This window comes from Trichosurus vulpecula, chromosome 5 (assembly GCF_011100635.1).
Source record: "Trichosurus vulpecula isolate mTriVul1 chromosome 5, mTriVul1.pri, whole genome shotgun sequence".
NCBI classification, from domain to species: domain Eukaryota; kingdom Metazoa; phylum Chordata; class Mammalia; order Diprotodontia; family Phalangeridae; genus Trichosurus; species Trichosurus vulpecula.
Genome location: NC_050577.1, coordinates 183068265 through 183089965, shown reverse-complemented (window position 1 = coordinate 183089965; position 21701 = coordinate 183068265). Strand labels below are relative to the sequence as shown.

The following is a 21701-nucleotide window of genomic DNA, read 5'->3' as shown; positions in this document are numbered from 1 at the left end:
TTAGCTGAAAAGACAAATAGGTAAATACACATGAGAATTTTTCCTTGGTTTGCCGCTGCAGTAGTAATATTAAAAGCCTATCCTCTGTAGAGATTTTCTCTCTCTCTGGGATTTATTTGAAATCTAAAAATGTCCTGAAAGTCTTTTCTCAAAAGGGGGCACTTGATTCTTTGAGTTGTGTTGTCTTTTGGTATTTTTCAGCACTGGTATTACCTTAGTCATGTTTCTTGATGCTTTGCCTTATCATTATTATATATTAGCATGCTTATTCCCCTGCTCCTTCCACAATTAATCCCACCTCCCCATCCTCCCCACAGAGCAGCTGGCCATACTACAATTTAACACACACACACAGTTTGCTATGGTAATATATACATATACATATACATATATATATATACACACATGTGTATGTGTATGTATGTGTGTGTGTACACACACAGTGTCTTACACATTTACATGGGGAAAAAGTTCACTGAAAAGATATGCATGAGCACATTTTAAGTGAACATGTTAGAGCTGCCCTTCTTTCTTTAGGATACATACACACACACACACACACACACACACACACGTATGTGTGTGTGTGTGTGTGTGTGTGTGTATAAAACAAGATTTTAAAATACCCATTTTCATTCTGGTTTAAATTACTGAACTTCTAGAAGCACGGAAAACTTTTTTCTTTTTTACCTGAGTGGAAAAGATGGCTCTTTTCATAATTGTCACATCATCTCTATCCAGGATCTTATTCAAATCAGGAATTTCTCCTCTGTAGAAGAAATATACAGAATGCAGCAAATTAAAGACTCAAAGTTTGTGAAAGATGTGAAGGAATTCCCTTTCAACAAAACTGGTTCCCATTTACAAAGCATTCTAATCCATTTGACTACTTATACAAGAGACATTTAAAATGGGATCCAGTCATTACATTTGGCATACTCCACCAGAGTACTATTTACTGAAGCTGTATCTGCAGCATACGGATTTTCTATGGAGATCCCCACTCTAAGTTGGACTGGTAATAACAAATGATCCAACGTGGGTTATATCCACCAATATCCATTTAGACCACTACCATTACCACAAGTTAACTAAAGGAAAAGCTTCTCTACATAGTTATTTACAAAGACCTCAGACTACAACTCAGTCCACCATGTAAAAACCCTAATAAAGCCAAAGATGACTTAGAATTTGAATGCATAATGACTTCGCATGTATAATGGGTGTCATATTGCTTGCCTTCTTAACACATTGTGGAGAGAGGGAGAGAGAGAGAGAGAGAGAGAGAGAGAGAGAGAGAGAGAGAGAGAAAGTTTGGAACTCAAAATTTGAAAAAAAAAGAATATATTTTTTTAAAAAATAATTTGATTGCATATATAAAGATCATTCTCATTTGGTTTCACAAGAAAATTTATTCTGTTTGTATCAAATTATGAGATATACAATATCCTGGCCACCTGACATAGCACACATTTAGAAAAGTCTTTGTACATGGTGTACATTTTATATATATATAGTACTTATATATACTTATAATATATATTCTGAATAGAAATCATTTTTAAAAATCCAAATGTTTGAAACAATGTCTTCAGGGTACCTACCTTAGTAGTGCATCATAGAGTTTCTTTCCAAACTTTTCTTTCACTGAATTTGCAGTGTCCCTATTTAAAATAAAATATTTCAGAATTAATTTTTGGTGTCACAGTTTTTCTTATTTAAAACTTTGAATGCTATGAAAAAAGCCATTATTTTACTTCCTTTGAAATTATTCTGACAGCCTACCTATTGGGAAATAGCTAAATAAGTTACTGTGTATAAATGAAATGAAATATTATCATGCCATAAGAAAGGATGAAATGGACAGTTTCAGAGGAAACTAGGAAGACCTCTATGAACTGATCCAGAGTGAAGTACGTGGATCCAGGAAGTCCAAAGGAGGAGAAACAAATGCTTGGGAAAAAATAAAAATGAAAATTTTTAAATGAAAAAGAAAAGAATTTGTACTGACAACTGAGAGTTAAGACTAACTCTACCTATTTTCTATAGTGACACCTCCTCCTCCTCCTCCTTATTATTATTCTTATTATTATTTGCATCCCAGTCTAATCTTCAACCTTCTGCTGGCACCACATCTAAAGTATCCCAAACTGTTGAGAATTTAGCCTGTGGTTTATATAAAACTTTAATTTTAACTCCTATCAACAAGTACAGGAATTCAAATATATGTACACATACATATATAGGTATATATATATACACATACATACATATTGTATATGCATATATTAAAATGAGGACAGAAAATGAATAAGTGAAATGAAACAAAAAATAGATTGTAAATGAGTATAGTGTGTATAGTTCCTTTAGTTAGTGATTCCTAACACCAATTCAAAAATGTATATATTGACTTTTGTACACTAACACATATAACCATCTTTTTGATTCCTTTTTTTTACTTTTTCTGTGAATTTAAGACAGATATATTACTGTTATCGTTGTCTTTAACTACATAATTGTAATGACTGTATATGGTTCTTTTGGTTCCACTTACTTTATTTGGCATCATTTCATATTGGTCTTCTCACATTTTTAAGAATTTATCATATTTTGTTGCTTCTTAAAGGCACAATAACATCACCTTGCATTCCTACGTGACGCTTTTATTCAGTCATTCTCCAATCATTGGACACCTGCTTTTTGCTATTACAATGGTGCTACTAAGAATGGTTTTATGTAGATGGGTCTTTTTCTTTCCTGGCAATAAATTCCTTGGGGATATAGTTTATTAGTATCTCTGGGTCAAAGGACTATGCATATTTTTGTGACATCTATTATGCAATACTATTTTGCTTTCTAAAAACATTGGACAATTTCTCAACCCCAGAAAGAGTAGTGTGCCTGTTGTTACTATAGTTCTGCCAATTAAAAATTTTAAACCACAATACTTAAAAATATCTACTATGTTCAATGCGCTGTATTAGGCACTGGGAATACAATGATAGAAACAAAATATTCCCTGCCCTCGAGGAGCTTGTATTCTATTGGAAGGATGGGACATGTATGAAAATAAATGCAAATTATATCCAAAGTAATAAAAAGTAATTTTAAGAAGGAGAAAGTATAACTTTGGGGATTAGGAAAGTCTCAATGAAGGAAGTAGCATGTGTGGTATATTTTGATACATAGCTCAATCTAGGGACCCTTTGAACTGGAAGGAAGGAATAGTACACTACAGACATGGAGGATCACTTCTGCAAAGTCTCAGAAGCAGGAAATGAAAGTTCATGCATAAAAAACAACTAGACCTCGTCAATTTGACCTCCTAGAAGAGAATTGTGAAGGATAGTAATAAGAATGAGACTGGAAATAAAGCAAGCAGGAGGAATTGGAGAGACAGATTATAGAGGTAATTAATGTCAGACTGAATATTTTGTACAGTTTATTACTGGAGAGGAAATAGGGAGCCATTGAAGAATTTGAGTAGCCTGGAAATAAGGTCAGGTCTGTGTTTTAGAATATCAGTTTGGCAGCTTTTTTTTTTTAAAGAAAGCCAATTTGATTGTACTATACTAGTTCCAGCTCTTTTTCTGGGTCATTATTGAAGTAATTTATTATTTTTTCTTCTAGAGACTTTTCAGGATTTTTCAATCTTTAATATTATTGTGTTGGAGGTGTTATTTTTTCTACTTGTCCATTTTCTTGTTCTTTATTTTTTCTTTCTCTGAGAGACTATCCTTTTTTGAAGGCATTTGGTGGTTCCATTTACCTGTCTGTCTATCTAATGATTAGTATTTCCATCTCTTTTTATATTTGGGGATATCAAAGAGTTGTGCTTCTCACTCTACTATGTTGCCAGAAACAATTCAATCAAATTATAAAGAAGTATCTTACAAAATGTACCCAGACAGTCCATTCCAGTGCAGAACATTAACAGTCACATAGACAGCCATAACTCAGCATAAGGCATTAACTGAGCAGGGCTCATATGGAATTCATTCCCTAATAATCTTGACCCAAGAAAAAGGTGTTCAAGGATATGTAGTAGAAAGTAGTTTTTAAAAGAAAAAAATCTTTTCAGGCTTAGAGCTCAAGAATATTAACAAGAACTGTTTACCACAGCTGCTTTCTCACTGCTTGTCCTTTCAAGGTTTCCACATTAAAATTATTTGTCTTGGCAGGCATAATGAAAAACACCACAACCGTGACATCACTTTTGTGCACCTGAAAACAGAAAAAGCAACAAGAAGTACCAAATGTTGAAGATAAAATGAAAAGCATAGTAATTGACATTTAAACCATAGAAAATACTATTTATATTTCAATCAGCTAAATAGTAAAGATCCTCATTTACAACCTACAGTGTCTAATTCTCTAGCCAAATGTAAGCCCTCTTTATTTAGCCTTCTGAGTGCTCCTTTCATGTATCAGTTTAGGGATTACTTTTTCTTCCAGGTTGGCTTTTCAACTTATAATTTTGTAAAGTTAGAAGTGGAAAAAATTAGGGGTTAGGACGTCTTCACCACACAACTTTCATAGCTTCTATATTAGTTGAACCTCCCACACTGTTTTAATCAACTAAGTATCCTTATCAACTGGCTTTTCTCCTATCTTATTGTTAGCAAACTCTCACTTCCCGATACTCTTATTCCTGCGATTCAGAGTCACTTTCTTTCAAGGCAAAAAAACCCTTTCCTGTTCCTTTTTCCCTCTCTGCCAATTTTCATCAATGTAGTTTAGTTCTATTTGTCCCTGGTCCCTATTCTTCATTGCCCTCCCCTTTCATTGTACCTTTTAAAACAGCTTATCATTAACAAACTCTCCACCATCATTCATCTCTTCTTCTTACATTCTCTAGCTCTTTATTGCTTACTGAGCTGACAAAAACAAAGTTTTCTCCAGAATACACCTTGTCCCTTATTGTAGTCTCAAGTGCAAGGTTTATTTTTCCTGTCATGGGCCAAAAACTGAGCCTAAAGGAGAAGTCAAATTATTGCTTCTCCTCCACATGAATTTCCCAATGCTATAGCTGGTACCATCATTTAGCAACCTCACATTGTTTGAGGTTCACTCCATCCATTTATGTCACCTTGTCCAGGTCCTCATTGTAAAATCATCCATGAGCTTTCAGGTAGGCTTCTCTCCTTGTTCAAGTATGCCTGGATTATAATTGTCATTTGTACTCCCAAATTCGCCCTTACACTTGGGGATTTAAATACTGTTTCAATCTCCCTAATCATCTTAGTCTTCCAATTAATCAGCCTTCTCAACTCTCATAACCTACATCTCAATTCTACCTCAGCCACTCACTTGGTTGAGCACATGTTAGAATTCACCGTCATCCCAAACTATTCCACCTTCATGATCTTGAGTCTCTCTTTCCGATTATAATCTTCTGTCCTTTCATTTCTCCCTCTGCCTCATCCCTCCTAAATCTATTGTCTGTTCCTACTGTGATCTCCAACTCCTCTCTGTTCTCCCAGTCCATCATCCTTAGTTTGGCATCACTTCCTTCCCTTCATGGTCTTGATGCTATCAAACAAGTAGTCATCATCTTCTTCCCCTGGTTCCCCCTTTTCCCCTTGTCCTTCCATGATTCCTTTCCTACATATTCTCCACCTTAGGTTACCTTGACATTCATCTTCTCTACTTCAACTCATGAGCCACTGAACACTGCTAGAAAAATGTCACACTACTATACTGACAAGGTCTGCTGCAAAATTCACTTTGAAAAAAATCTCAACTAAACCTTGATTGATAAATGGCAATATTTTTATTTTTTCCACAACTGAAGCTTTACTACATCCTTTGCAGTGATTGTCCCAATACTTTTCCTTTCTGCTCGTCAATGCCACCCCACCTTGTATTCCTCACAGTAATTTATCTCACTATTTTACTGAGAAAATACTCTGTTGAGTTCTATCACTTTCCCTTCTCTGCACTTTAAAATCTCTCATACATTTATCCATCTTCTCCTCCTTTGTTCTTGATTACATCCTCCCTTTTTCCCACTGGGCATTCCCTCACTCACCTCTTTAATCTCAACATCTACTTGCTGCCTCATTTTTTTGAAACAAAGGATGTAGGGAGTATCCAGGTGGAGGTGATGTGGTCAGTGATAATGAAAGCTACAGAGGTTAAGAATGACCAAAACTAAGAGAAACAAGATCTAAAAACTAAGAAAAGATCAGCCAGCTTGGCAGATCTAGGAATTTGGCAATTAAAGTGAGGATACACATAGGATGATAGTTTGAGGGTGTGGCAAGTGAAAATATTATAAAAGTTGAGGACTGAGTATGTTTTTAGGCAGTGAGGATAGACCGGATTTGCCATGGGATGACTCTCTAGGTGGGGAGGGGAAATGGATATACTCAGAAACAAAGTTGATATTTAAAAAATAGGAAAAGAATATTTGAAAGGATTCAAGAAATGTAGGATTCCAATATGTTTTAACTTTCTATAGATGCTTTTATTGGTTGCATGTTTTGCAGTTGCGCTTAGTTCAGAAACCTTACATGCCAGTCAGACAGCTAATAACCATTTATTAAGTGCCTAGTATATTGTTGTTGTTTGTCCTTCGTGCTCAAAATGCACCATGACATCAGGGAGGTGATGCTATGACATGCAAGTGAATTGGATTTACGTGAGAGAGGGCTGACTATATACTAAAGAGGTAGCTAGGTGGCTCAGTGGATAGAATGCCTGGCCTGAAGTCCGGAAGACTCGTCTTCCTATGTTCAAATCTGGCTTCCAAAACTTACAAGCTGTGTGACCCCAGGCAATTCACTTGACCCTCATTGCCTCCATTCCCTCATCTGTAAAATGAGATGGAGAAGGAAATGGCAAAATACTCCAGTATCTTTGCCAAGAAAACCCCAAATAGGGTAATGAAGAGTCAGACATGACTGAAATGACTGAACAACACCTATGTAATAGGCACTGTGCTAAACAATAGGAATACAAAGAAAAGCAACTCAAGAAACTCACAGACTAAAGGGGAAGATGACATGCAAAAAACTACAAATAAGCGATATACAGGATAAACAGAAAATAATCAACATTATGATGGAAGGCACTAGAATTAAAGGGAATTGGGACAGGCTTCCTTTAGGATATCCTTGTCCTATACATGATTCAATAGAACTTTGAAGAGTATCTTTCAAGTAAAAGCAAGCATTTTGGCAATGGAAGGTAAACATTCAAGTGGATAGTGTGACCTTCTTAATAAATAACCTGAAATGCATAATCAGAATTAAGGTAGGACTCTCCTGGTTGAATAGTTTTATGCTTTCATGAAAACTCTGTTGGTAGTGCTAAAAGCCACTCCACTCATTTAGAAAAGCAGATAGTGTTCCCCACATCTCAGAACCCAGAGTTTTCTTACCCGTAAGAGGAAGTTTAGCCTGGATAAAGCTTCCAAGAAGATGTCAGCTCCTTTGTTTGAAAATTCATATCTCCCAGCAATGAAAAGGAATAAAGTCTTTTCAAGGTCAAAATCAAGATGACTGAAATGAAACGAAATAATAATATGTGTTCATTTGGGGCTGGGAAATGACCTAACTAGTATTCATTCCTCTTACAATGTCATTTGAGGTTCTTAATATCTTTGAGAAGCCTCTTGGCACATTTTTCCTGAACTATTAATGTTGGAGTCCAAAGAACCCAGTCAAACACTATTAAAATGGACCCCAGGGGATTTGATAGTGATTTAATTTTCAGTTCAATACAAATTTTATTTCACCCATAAACACTCTACTATGATTAGAAAGGGTATTGTGACAGAAGGATAAACAATCCCTACTTTACAATGGAGTTCACTGAAGGAGATGCACTAAAAATCTGTTTATTTTTTACAATTTATTGGAAAAGAAAAGGGAATCCTTTCTTGCTGAGAGTTTTTGGTGGACCTTGGGGACCCAGAATTGAAATTTGTGCCAACTCGTGCAGTAAAGGATTCACTATAGATTTCTGTAAATATATTGCCTATAAGGCAGCATATCACAGTGGATGAGTCAGGATGACCTTCTTTCAAGTCTTGCCTCTCATGTGTATTGGCCATATGTGTTTGGTCCAATCATTTAAGCTTAATTCTCTAGACAACTTTCTAAGACTATAAGTTGCAGAACAATTGACTATCTGCATTAGTGGGAGGAATTTCCTTCCCTATAGCTACAAAATCATAGTTCTTGACCAAATGGAATATATCCTATGTGGATGAAAGGAATAGATTAGTGGGAAAACATGGAATTCTTTTTCATCTATGGTTATAATCCTGTATTCTGTGTGCTGGATAACTATTAAAATTCATGTGCTTCTTTGAGTTAGAGAAAGCATATTGGTATAATGGGAAAAGTGTTAGATTTGGAATTAGAAAACCTGGGTCCAAATCCTAGCCCTGCCACTTGCTCCTTGTGAGACCCAGATACTTCATTCTCTGGGCCTCAGTTTCTTAATCTGTAAAGTGAGCAGGTTGGGTTTGATGACTTCTATGGTCCCTTCCAGTTCCAAGACCTCTGATCCTGCTGCCCGTGTACATACCCATAGAAATGACCACGAACAAAATCCTGGATCCTGGACTTGTACAAAGCATGCAAATTTTGAAACTCATGCACAGCTGAAAATTTCTTAATGCTCAGACCATTTGGAGTAACAACATCTGAAAAGGCAGAGAGAGGTCAGAGCAAGAGATTTAGTGAACTTTAAGCTCGGTATAAGGCAATAGTATGATGTTGCAGCCTAAAAATCCAACATGATTTTAGGCTATATTAATAGAAGCATAACATCCAAAGAGGAGAAGTGATAGTCCTGATGTTATCTACCCTAGTTAGACTCCATCTAGAGTCCCGTGTTTGGCTTTCAGTGATACTTTTGCAGCTTTGGGAGGCCACTGATAAACTGAAGTATCTCCACAGAAGGGTAAGCAGGATGGCAAGAAAACTAGTCCATAGTATAAGGGGTCGTAGTTGAAGGAATTGGAGATGTTTACCTTGGAGAAGGAAAGACTTTATCAAGAACATGGTAACTGTCTTCAAGTATATGAAGGATTATCAAGTAGAGATGTATTGGACTTCTAGTGCTAGACCCAAGAGGGCAGAACCAAGAGCAGTGGAAGCTCCCCGGAACTGGATTTCAATTCAACACAAAAAAAACCATTCTAACAACTCAAACTGTCAACAAGTGGACTGGACTACTTCAGGAAATAGTGGATGCACTCTCATTGGGGGTTATCAAAGAAGTGACCATTTGATGGGTACAGATTTCTAGTTAGGCACAGACAGGTTTAAATGACCTCTAAGGTCACTTCTGGCTCTCTGAGATTCTGTGATCCCTCATAAGGCAGAAAAGCCTCAAGTTCACAGTGTTTCAAATTCAGTGCATTTCCCACTGCATGAATCTTTGCTTCAACCAAATCTTGAAAAAAGACAAACTAAAGATTCTAAGGAAGAGCATTAGGGCATGCATCTCTAGCATGTACAATAGCAAATAGGTGGGACATGAAATGCAGAATCCAAGGGATAGCAAATAGACCTCTTAGGCTGAAACACAGTGCAAGAAAAAGAATAATACGAAACAAGTTTGTATGATTAATGAGAGCCAGACTATGAAGATCTTTAAGAGCCAAGGTGAAGAGTCACTGTTTTGTCCTAGAAGCAACAGAGAGCTATTAATATTTTTTAATCAGGATAATGACACTGTCAGTGAATAAGGGAGTGATGTGGTCACGCTTGTACTAGAGGAAGATCGTTTTCAGAGCTGTATTTATGAAGAATTAGAGAGCAGTGTAACAGAATGCTGGAGTTACAGTTAAATATTACTGCAACAATCCATGTGAGAGGTGATGAGGTAAGGGAGTGGTCATGTGAAAGGAAAGAAGGGGAGAGATGGGAGAGAAATTATGGAGGTTGAAGAAAAACAATAATAATGATGACTTGGCAACTGATTGGATATGGCAAGCTAAGGAGGTAGAAGAGTCAAAAATGCTGCTGAGATTATGAATCTCTGTGACCAGAAAGGGTCCTCCATAGAAACTAGGAAGAGTAGAGAAATGGATTAGAAGTAGACAAAGATAAAGTTTTATTTTAGACATGTTGATTTTGTGATATCTTTGGGCCATCCAGTTCAAGACATAAAGGTGGTGAGGAACTGGAAGTCAGGAGAGAGATCAGGGCTGAATGTGTTCTTCTGGGAGTCAATAGGAGTTCATGAGATTACTGAAAGAAGGGAGAGAGAGAGAGAGAAAGAGAGAGAGAGAGAGAGAGAGAGAGAGAGAGAGAGAGAGAGAGAGAGAGAGGTGGGAGAATAAGACATGGAGAATAGTCTATCAGAGGAACCTTGGAGTAGACAGCTAGAAGGAAAACCAGGAGAGACCATTATGAGTGAAATCTGAGGCAGGCATGAGAATTCAGGAGCAGGGGTGGTCACAATGTCAAAAGCTACATAGAGATAAAAAAGAGTGAGGACTTAGAAAAAGTTCTTGGATTTAGCACTGAATAGACTTAAAAACCTAAGAGCTAGCCTTTTCATCTGGCTGTGAGATTGGAATCCATATTACAAGGGGTTTAATGAGGAGGAAGTGGAACAAAGAAGTACAGATGGCTTCTGATCTTGGAGCTATGGAAATGAGGAAACATAGTGGCCAATATCTTCCTATTTAAATAACTCCTCACCTAGAAGGTGCTGGTTATGCCATGTGTGGCTTGTCCATGATGCAGATCTGGAATATGTGAAGGTCTAACACACCTTTTCACCTAACTGCCTCTCCCCATCATATCTACCAATATTGACATGCAGATCCAACTCCAGACACACATCTATCCCTCCTTAAGATGATGGTACATGAAACTCTGGCCTAACATATGTAGAGATAGTCTCATGTTACTGGGTATTTGGAGATGAGATAGAAAGAGGGCATAGGAAATGATTGAGATATACCATACTCAGTGTTTGTGTCAGGCCCAACACAAACACACACGCACATATAAACACGTGTATATGTATGTATATATATATCCTCATCCCAGAGCCACTGAAACTTCTCTTGAGCAGAGCTAAGAGAAAAGGACCCTACTTCAATCAAGCCTTGGAATTCTATTGTTCCTCAGGTATCCCAGCCATTTCTCCCTCCCTAGTTCAAATTTCACATGGTGAGGGAGGAAGGTCTTAGCTGGTCTAAACAGGAAGGCTAAGGCTTCACCAGAACCTGCCATGGTGGGGGTAGGGAGCAGCCCATATTTGTTCCTCCCACTCTCCCTGGGCCAAAGTATCTAGCTTGGCCACAAGAAAGTTTATGATTAGGGAATACCTGCCATTCCCAGTTTCATCCTCATGTTTCTCCTCCTTGCAAATTGCTGGGAGATACTGGGAGCGTTATAGGTAAGGCTATTGAGAGATGGAGAGATGCCCGACTCCAACAACCCAGATTCTATTGAATGGCATAGATCACAATCTAACCTTCCTAATATTGGCCATCCTAATCTTCTCCCCTCACGTTACTGACCATAGCCTATCCTGCAATGTTTCTTGTTCATCCTTTGTTTTGAAGAGGACCAATAACATCATGAGTGATGTCTTAAACTTGTATGTGAATTGGATTTAATTGAGGCAGAGTTGCACAACGTCATCAACCTCATTGTCTCTTCCAGAGTCACTGAAGCCCAGTGGCAGGATAAAAGTCAAGATGACTGGCATCTTTGATGTCTGACCAAGCTTTTAAGCATTTCAAAGCTTCAGTTGTATTCATGGCCATTGGAACAAATTGTTCTCATTCACCCATTCTGTCAGGGAGATCTTCACAAGCTTGGAGTGGACATCTGCCTAACTCACCAGTGGCTTTGAGGCCTGTTGGTTGCCCTCAACCTGGTTCAACCCCTCTACCAAAATAGTTTTACAGGGTGTGGCCACTGAGCATGCTACAGCTTCCTGGAGAATGGACTATAAGCATAATGGGGGCAGCTAGGTGGCTCAGTGGATAGAGTCCTGGGCCTGGAGCTGGGAAGACCTGACTGAGTTCAGATTTGGCCCCAGATACTTACTAGCTGTGTGACCCTGGGCCAGTTACTTAACTTCTGCTTGCTTTAATCCAATGGAGAATGAAATGGCCCTGAGAAACAGTTGATCTACTCTCCCCAAGAGTCTGCTCCCATTCTACCACTCTCTCTGCTCCTCTTTTCACCCACAACCAGGCTCCAACCCTACTTCAGGAATATTTTTTCTGTTAGAGGGTGCTTTAGATTTGCTTCCCCTGAAGCAAAATTCCTAAATTCAGGTAAATCCCCACCTGAGGGGCAAATATTCTCCCAGCTTTTCTGTACCTCACAAGGGAGGTAAAGTGTACTTCATTTGCAGTCTCCATGAATAGTTACCTAAAATGTGATTTCAGTAGAAAGTAAGCTCCTCAAAAGTGAGGATTTTGTCTTTGTGTCCCCAGTACCAAGCGCAAAGTGGGTACTTACTAAGTGGTTAATTGCCTGATATCTCAAATTTCTATTTCTCTCTTATTGTGTAATCCTTCATTCATTCAGTGCTGTTGCTGTGATTGCAACATTAATTTGGGGATGGGGGAGATTCGAATGAAAACACAAGCACAGACATGCTATATGAGGTGAATACTAAGAAGAATGCCCTTGGGAAAGCCTTTCGAGTTTAATGATCAACAAAAGTCCATTGACCTTTCTGAGTTATGAGTGTCTAAAGATTTCACAACTTCAGTCCTAACCTTTCTCTCACTAGTCAGAGTTGAAATTGATTAAAATGTCACTGATCATAAGAGGTTCAGAATAAAACCCTGAGACTCCATTTGAGCTCTAAAGTTCTGATTCTATATTTGAACCACGATAATTAACATTCATATAGACTTTAAGGTCCAAAAAGCACTTTATATACATTATCCCATTCATCCTAACAACCCTATGAAATAATCGTCTCTATTTTACAGTTGGAGTTAAGTGGTTTTTCCCAGGTCACATAGCTCATAAGTGAGGAAGCAGGAATTTGAAGGTCTGGTCTTTCTACCATGCCAAGATGCCGTCTCACACGGATCTGAGCCCAGATTGTTTTGATAGTATATGCCTCAATTAAAAAGTAGCAATAATAAAGGTAGTAAGAACTCTAAGATTTTTTACTCCTTTTTCATTTTTTCAGTATCTATTTACTTCCCAATACTTTCTGATGCTTTATTACTACCCCTAAATTTAGTATTATCACAATTATTATATTGCCATGGCCCAAATATAAGCAATTGTTCTGTCCTCTCCTCTTCTCTTCTCTCCTCTGCTCTCTTCACCTCTCTTTTTCTTTCTCTCTCTGTCTCTGTCTCTCTGTCTCTCTCTCTTTCTTTTCTCAACAGGTGTATCTTTTTGCTCTTGCTCTCACTCCCTGCTGAACCTATTAGCTTCTGGGCAATGGAATAAAGTGCAGATGGTAGAATTTCTGGTATTAGTGGGAAGTCAGGGAGTTTTTGGAAGCAAAGAAAGGGCCTCCCCAGTGCCATTGAGATCATGTCCTCCTCTTCCCTTCTATGCATCTCAAAAGCTGTTAATATCCCCAATTCTCTTCTTTTTCACTCTACTCTCCGATGAAGAGATGGTCCCTCTCCTTCCTATGCAAGACTAACCCCTGTACTCATCCTGTATCTCTCCCACAATATCACCCCTACATTTCTCTCTGATCTTCAATCTTTCCCTATTGTCTCATTTCCTGTTGCCTCTAAACATGCTCAGGTGTCCTCCATTTTTTAAAAGAACTCTCACTTGACCACCCCATTGCCTTAAGCCTTCATTCTATATCTCTTTCTTTCACAAATAAACCCCTATGGGGGGAGGGGAACTGTCTCCTTTCTCTTTCTTTTGTAACCTGGTTTCCTAACCTTCATTCAAGGGAAACTGTTCTCTTCAAAGTTACCAACGATTTCTTAATTGCCAAATGGGTTGGCTTTCCCCACCCCCAATCTTCATCCCTCTTAATCTCTTAGCAGTATTTGCCACTGGTGACTATTTTCTTCTCCTGGATATTACCTCTTTTGGGGATTTTGTGACTTTGCTCTCTCTTGGTTTTCCTCATACTTGTCTGACCAGTCCTTCTCAGTTTCCTTTGCTAGATCATCATCCATATCCCACCTCCTAACTGTGGGTGTTTCTCAAGGATCTCTCTTTGGCCCTCTTCTCATCATTCTCTATACACACTCTCAGAGACTTCATCAACAACCATGGGTTCAATTATTTCTACACAGATGACTCTCCTATCTATATTTCTAGTCCTAGTCACTTTCCTGGGCCTCAGTCCCACATCACCAATTTCCTATTGGACATTGTAAATTAGACATCTTGTAGGCATCTCAAATTCAGCCCATCCAAAACAGGAACAATTCTCTTTCCTCCAGAATTCAGTGCTCATCAGAATCTCCCTGTCTCTTTCAAGGGCTCTACCATCCTTCTAGTCACCCAAGTCTGCATCCTGGGAATAATCCTCAACTTCCCACTTTCCCTCACACCACATATCCAACCAGTTGCCATAACTTGTTGATTCTGTCTCTAAAACAGCTCTCTAGTCTGTCCTTTTCCCTCCAGTTAAAAAAAAAAACCACCACAGTAGTTCAGCTGATTCTCTATAGTAGGAATGAAGAAAGGCCTCTTTCACTGACTCTCTGCTATTCCAAGACTTTTTGTTAAGGATTTGTTCAATCACAGTGTAAGGTGTTCGTTTGGTGAACATTTACTAAACAACAACAGTGTGCAAGGCTTTTTTCTAATACACAAAACTTTATCACAAGTAACCTTCAAACCAACAGGAGAGATAGGATATGTACACAAATAAATGTAACCTGAGACAGGCTATAGTAAATGTCGTAAGCATTGTTAAAACAAAAGGCAACAGGACCCCAAGAAGGGGTCATGAAGAGTCACGTGACTGAAATGACTGAACAGCAATAACAATTGTATAAAATGGGATTTTGTATAAACTATTATCTATAATTGAATATAGGGATTTGAATAGAAATAATAATAATAACCATAGGAGACATATTTTTGGCACAGGAGAACAAGGATTAAGTAGCATTTGAGTTGAGCCTTGAAAGACGGATAAAATTTCAAAAAGATAAGCCGGTAAGAGAAGGGAGGGCCTCACAAACCAAATAAATGAACAAAGATAGAGCCGTTAAAATTGAAAACTTTGATTAGGAAGTAGAGGTAATCCCATTTCTCTGGAGTGTATGGTACGTGTAAAAGAGTCGTCAGAGACATGGTAGGAAAACTAATTTGGGGCTAAATTGTGGAGGTCCTGGAATGCCAAGTTATGAAATTCGGATTTTACGCAGTAGGCAATAGATAGTTATCGAAGGTTCTTAAGCAGAAGGGTTAACGGTATCAAAAGTAGTCTAAGAAGATTAATCAGGAAGCAGTGTATAGGATGGATGAGAGTTGGAAGGGAAGAGAAAGTGGAGTCAGAAAGACTACTTAAAAGACTGTTGCAATAATCAATATATGAGGTGATAAGGATGATGAAATAATATATAAAGGGGAGATGTCCACCAGATAAAAATGGTTGGAAATAAGAGCCTGGAATATGAGAGGTAGGGTTAGTGAGGTAAGATAGGTAGAGATAAAGGTAAGAGGGATAGAGATAGAGATCTGAGGCTCGCCCAAAGTCATAATAGTTGAAGCCCATTCAGGAAGGATGCACAGAGAAGAGAAGGCTAAGGACAGAGCTTAAATTTAGGAGTCAAGAGAATAAAGAGGAGCCGGTTAAGGAAAGAGGGAAGAAATAGTCAGAGAGTCTTAAGGAGAACCAGAATCACGGAAGTCAAAGGAAGAGTTATCTTCAAGAAGAAGACTGGGGAAAAAAATACTTTTTTAGGTTTAGAAAGATGAAGACTGAGAAAAAAAGAAAATTATATGTTTGGTAATAAAGTAGTCATTGGTGAACTTAGAGTAGGTTCGATAATAATAATAACAATGATGATGATAACTTATATGGTATTTTAAAGTGCTTTTTATATACATCGTACCATCAAACATTCAGTGGAGTGGAGAAGGTGGAATTCGGATGAAAGGGCAGTTGGAGGGGAGGAATGTAAGTTCTTTGGGAGTAGGATCTGTCTCGTTCTTTGTATTTGTATGTCTTGGGCCTTGAACCACATCAGGCATATGATAGGTTATTGAAGATGCAAAAACAATATAGCTAATTCACAGGATGTAGGAGTCAAGTCAACAGGCATTTATTAAGTGCCTACTTTATGTGAGGCATAAGCACTGATGATACAAAGAAAAGTTTAAAAAATTGTCCCTGCTTTCAAGGAACTTACCACCTAATGGAGGAGGAAATATGCAAATAATTCTATACAAACAAAAATGTACTTACTAAATTGGAGATAATCTCAAAGGGAAGGCACTAGCATTAAGGGAGGTCAGAAAAGGTTTCGTGAAGAAATTAGCATTTTAACTGAGACTTGAAGGGTACCAGAGAAGCCAAGAGACTGAGACAAGGAGGGAGAACACTCCAGGCATAGGGCGGGGGAGAGGGTGGAGGGAAAGGTAGGGGAGTGGCTTAGCCAGTGAAAATGCATGGATTTGGAGACCACTATCACTGGATTATTGAGTGTGTGGAAGGGAGTAAGGTTTAAGAAGACTGAAAAGGTAGGAAGAAGCCAAGAATAGAGTGTTCTTACAATAATTGGCCCTTTTTAAAAATTGATCTTGACTTCCATTTTCCTAGGTGGAGGCCTAGGCTTAAATTTCCTTAAATAGAATTTTTTGGCTTAAACTCATTGTGAAAACTCACTTCATACCAGAGACAATTTTAACCATGGTTTTCGATCTAATCTAATAATTATTTATTAAGCACCTACTATGTGCCAGGCACTGTGTTAAATGCTGTGGATACAATTAATAAAAAAAGATAGTCCCTGCCCTCAAAGAGATTGTCATCTAAAGGATGAATGAAATCTAATGATTTCCATTACATGCTGCAGAAAACAAGAATTATGTACATCATATGTACAGCTGAGGGATATCATCAAAGATCCACCTAGAAAAAGAGATAAGGCAACCACAAAACAAGGATAAGATGCAATGAAAGAGAGTTCAGTTATTGCATTAATATCCTAGAGATATTTAAAAAAAAAAAAGGTAAAAGGAAGGGTTGCAGAGGAGGCCCTTCCTGAAGGATTTATTGAAAAACATGGACCAGAATTATCCAAAATGAGAAAGTATAGAGATGTTGTAATCTGCATGGGGAAAGAATACCCATGCACAAATGCATCTAAATGTCTAAGCATCTATTATTCTATATATACATATGGAATGGCATTTTATACTGTTTTATATGGTATAAAATGGGTTGGTTAAGTGTTGCATGCAGCAGACAGAGAGTCAGGTGTAGAGTTGGGAAGACCTGGGTTTAAATTTGTCCTCAGACACTTACCAGCTGTGTAACCCCAGGCTCAACCCTGTTTGCTTCAGTTTCCTGATCTGTAAGATGAACTAAAGAAGGAAATGGCAAACCATTCCAGTATCTTTGCCAAGAAAACCTCTGAAAAAGTAGTCAGAAGAGTCAGACATGACTGAAATGACTAAATGACAACAATGTTATAAAATGGAGTTTTGTATAAAATATCATCTATGATTGAATATAGGGATTTGAATGGAAATAATAATAATAATAATAATAGTTATTATTATTATAATAACTGGCATTTATATAGCACCTTAAGTTTTGAAAAGTATCTTACAAGTATCTGATTTTATCTTCAAAACATCCCTAGGACATAGGTGCTATTATCCCATTTTACAAATGAGGAGACAGAGGCAGGCAGAGATTAAGTGGCTGGGCCAGGGTCACCCAGGTAGTAAGTGTCTGAGTCTGTATTTGTACTCTGATCTCCCTGATACTTAGCCCAGCACTCTACCCACGGGGTCACCTGGCTGTCGCAGGTTACGGGTACCATATCATTCCTCCCCATCCCTCCATGCCCCCACCGCTTTATCCATCAACTTCAGAGCCTAGCGACAGACTGTGTAGATGACAATTACCAGGTTTTCTTTTCAGCATGTGTTCAGCTTCTATGGCAGTGATTTCAGAAACCGTGGTGAACACGTGAGCACAATGGACTGAAGCTCTCTCCATGCAGTACCGATGGTAAATCTGTCTCTCCCCAGCTTCTTTGTCTATATCAAACTGATAAACAAAGCACACATTTGCCTCTGTTGAAACTCCTACACAAATAAAGTAGAACAGATCTTTCTCACTGCTTTTGTTCTAGGCTGTTTGATAGGGCAGAATTGTCTGTGGTGTTTCAGGCCTTAACAGAACCATGACTAGGAATTTTTAAGCCTGGGGGAATATGTAGTTGGGTGGGGGTGGGAGGGAGTGGGATTTATAAACCAAGCACCAGTCAGGCCCACTCTCATGCTGGAAATTTCACTCGATAAATCTAAATTGCATGTTGTTTTAGTTTTTATTCCAGCACCCAAAACAAAACCAAACCAAACAATTAGCACTAATAGAACTACATATAAAAATCTCCAGCTTTTGGGAAGCTTATGTGCCAGCCTCTCAGACAGGTAAGAAAGATACACTTATCTTACCAAGGCAGGCTGTTCTTTAGCCTGTCCTCCCACCCATTGCTAACAAGTGAATTTTCCTGGGCATAAGAACATGGTCCCAGTAATAGAGAAAGTTGGGTGCCAGTCGATAAGCTCCTTGGTAATGGGACCCTAAATGTAGAGGAGGTGGTGGCCCAGAGCCAGATGACAGATCAGGAATAGTTGTGCCAGGCAATACAGACAGTCAGAGGACTACAAGGTATAGGGATGATGGGCCAAGGGGAAATCAGGGGATAAAGGTGCCCCCCTGGATGTTGTCACCCTGATGAAGACTCAATCTCCACCCTAGATGTGGTCCTGAGGCTTATTATATGAGTGCATGGCTTGGCAGATATGGTTGAAATAGGAGAGCGCATGGCAGATCTTGTCTATGACCATATGCAAAAAAACAGCATTCCTATATAAATATGCAGCTATGATTTAAAAAAAAAGAAGAAGATTTAGAGACAGACTGGGATAGGCAAACTCAGTTCCCTGGCGTACCTTGTTATATTACCTTCTAATCTGATACTAACTTCCCAGCCTGTAACCTTTCTCCTTCACTGGTTTTCTTTCTCATCTCAATCCTTTTCACTTAAGTCTCCTAAATAAACTGGTATCAATGTAACCTGAATCATTTTTTGATTTATTCTCACTCACTTCAGTACTTGAAATCTATCCCTCTGCCCCTAAGCAAGAGCTGTCTTCCTATGTCTCACTGTTCGCTTAATCACTGGGATTCCCTTATGTGGAATATGGAAGTCATTTGCCTAGTGTTGAATTTTGGTGAACAGCATTTCTTCAATTGTAAAATATGGACAATTAATGGTCTAAAAGGATCTTCCAGATGTTTAACATGTGGGTTTCTGGTATTATTAGCATTTTAAATGTATTTAATATGAAATTTAAATGAATTTAATTTAATTTAAATGTATTTAAAATGAGTGTATGTATGTATTTAATGCATGAATGTATTTAATATGAAAATAACATGTGGGCATCAAAAAATACCATTTTTCCTCCTAATTCTGGTACTTACCAGCCCCCTCTTTCTTCTTAAATTCATCCTACACCCCTTACACACACACACACACACACACACACACACACATACACATGCACATGCATACGCACATACACTTCCACATTTCCCCCTCTCTGGCAGTAATCCCTACTCCATCAAGTCTTAGGTCCACAGATATACTGAAAACCTTTGAAACAAATTTAATCAAATATAGAAAAAGAAATCTCACTTATTAAAATGAAATCAAAGATGCAATTCTTGAAGGTTCAGCAAAATCAGGGGTTTTTAACCCAACGCCTCTAGCCTATGTTTAAATATACTTTGATAATTGTATTTCAATATAATCAGTTTCCTTTGTAATTTTATATATTTTATTTTATAACAATATAATTCTGAGAAGAGATTCTTAAGCTTTATCAGTCTGGCAAGGGTGGGAAGGGTTGTAATAAAAAATAAAAAAGTTAAGAACTACAAAAATCATTTCTTTACTTCTTTTTTAAATTGTTTAACAAAAAATTGACATATAATATTAATACTCTATAGCCCAGCACATTCATTTCCCACACTTAAAAAAGAAATTGGACTATTTCTTTCCCTTGAGACTCTAAACTCTCATAATGTCTGAGAATATTGCCTGTAAACATTGTAGGCGAAAATTCAGCTCAGCGTAAGAAATAATCATTAATCTTATTTCACAGAAGTAAAATGATTTTCCTAAGTTTATGGCCTGCATGATCACTTTATGCTTCATTAAATTAATTGTAAAGCATTCTACTATTAGCTATTTACATAGAAAGAAATTGCCAGATCCTACTGCTGTTTTCCAACTCCCTGGTAACCTTAAGAGACCATGAAAATTAACTTTCACTTTTATTTGAGTGGCAGTTCTTTTAGGTAGTAACAATATAAAAAGTTCATGTCATGGCGGATGCTACTAAACTCTGCCACTGCCTTCTAACTACTCTAATTAAAGATTCCTTCTATAATTTTGTCATTTTAAAGCTTTGCCTGGTAATGCTACGAGTTCTCAGGCTGTTAGAACTTCAAAGAATCCCCTTGTTTTATGGATAAGGAATAAAGGAAGAGGAAAGCCAAGTTTCTTACTGAAGATCATTTGGTGTGGATAGGTGCTAAGAACCCATCATTAAAGGTGCTTTAAAACTCTACCTACCTGGAAGAGTTTGTTGTGAGGACCAAAGGAAATAATGTATACAAAAGTACTTTGCAAAATGTACAGAGTGTCCCTAAAGTCTGGACGCGTAGGAAATTTCATTAACATCTCATTAACCGTTTCACCAAAGACTCTGTATTGTTCAGCGACTTCTTTTTCTGGGGTAGGCTAAAGGAGAAGGTGTACTCAAAATCACAGATGCAACATACTGATTGAATGCATAAAGAGTGAATGTGCTAAAATTGATGGCAATGTGGAGTTATTGCATCGAGTTCACATGAATCTTGCAAAGTACATCAACCTTTGCATCAGAAATGATGGAAATCACATTGAAGATATTATTTGTTCATATTCCAATTAAATAAAATGTTGTTGAAAATGTCATTCATTTCATTTCTTGAAACTATGCATTTTTGCCTACATGTCCAGACTTTAGGAACACCCTGTAAATCACTATTCAGGTGTTAAAAAATGATCATTTACAATTAACATTTTACACTGTAGCTGTTCTATAGACTTTCAACTTTGTCTGGAGCTCAGGGACATTTTTGGAGAATATGAAAGAGAGTTCTTGTCTCATCAGTAATAAAGAACTGTCATCTCTAGTGTGTTCCTGGGCTTTAATGGGCTAATTGGGCCTAATCTCTTATTTCAGTTTTGTAATCCCCCAAATTTTTAAAAGGGGGAGAGTGGAGGAAATGTCACTTAAATTCTCAAAACTTGGGGCATTGACTTTAAGTTACACACCCATTTTATACAGATAAATATATGCATATATATAAAAACATATACATATGTATACATACATACACTCATATGTGTGTCTCTATATATATAATCTCCTTTTATATATATGTCTCTATATAGACATATATATATATATCTATCCCCTTTCACATATATTCATGTATGTGTGTGTGCATGTGTG

General features: G+C 37.7%; 1 protein-coding gene across 1 annotated transcript in view; it reads right to left on the bottom strand.

The window, feature by feature from the left end:
- GYS2 (glycogen synthase 2) overlaps window positions 1-21701 on the bottom strand; it is a 60680-nt gene that overhangs the window by 20758 nt on the left and 18221 nt on the right. Inside the window, exons 5-10 of the mRNA XM_036759622.1 lie at window positions 18027-18171; window positions 8539-8656; window positions 7385-7505; window positions 4118-4224; window positions 1605-1664; window positions 691-769 (exon numbers count right to left, since the gene is read on the bottom strand). Of these exons, the coding sequence (XP_036615517.1) occupies window positions 691-769; window positions 1605-1664; window positions 4118-4224; window positions 7385-7505; window positions 8539-8656; window positions 18027-18171 (630 nt within the window). The remainder of the gene's footprint in view (window positions 1-690; window positions 770-1604; window positions 1665-4117; window positions 4225-7384; window positions 7506-8538; window positions 8657-18026; window positions 18172-21701) is intronic.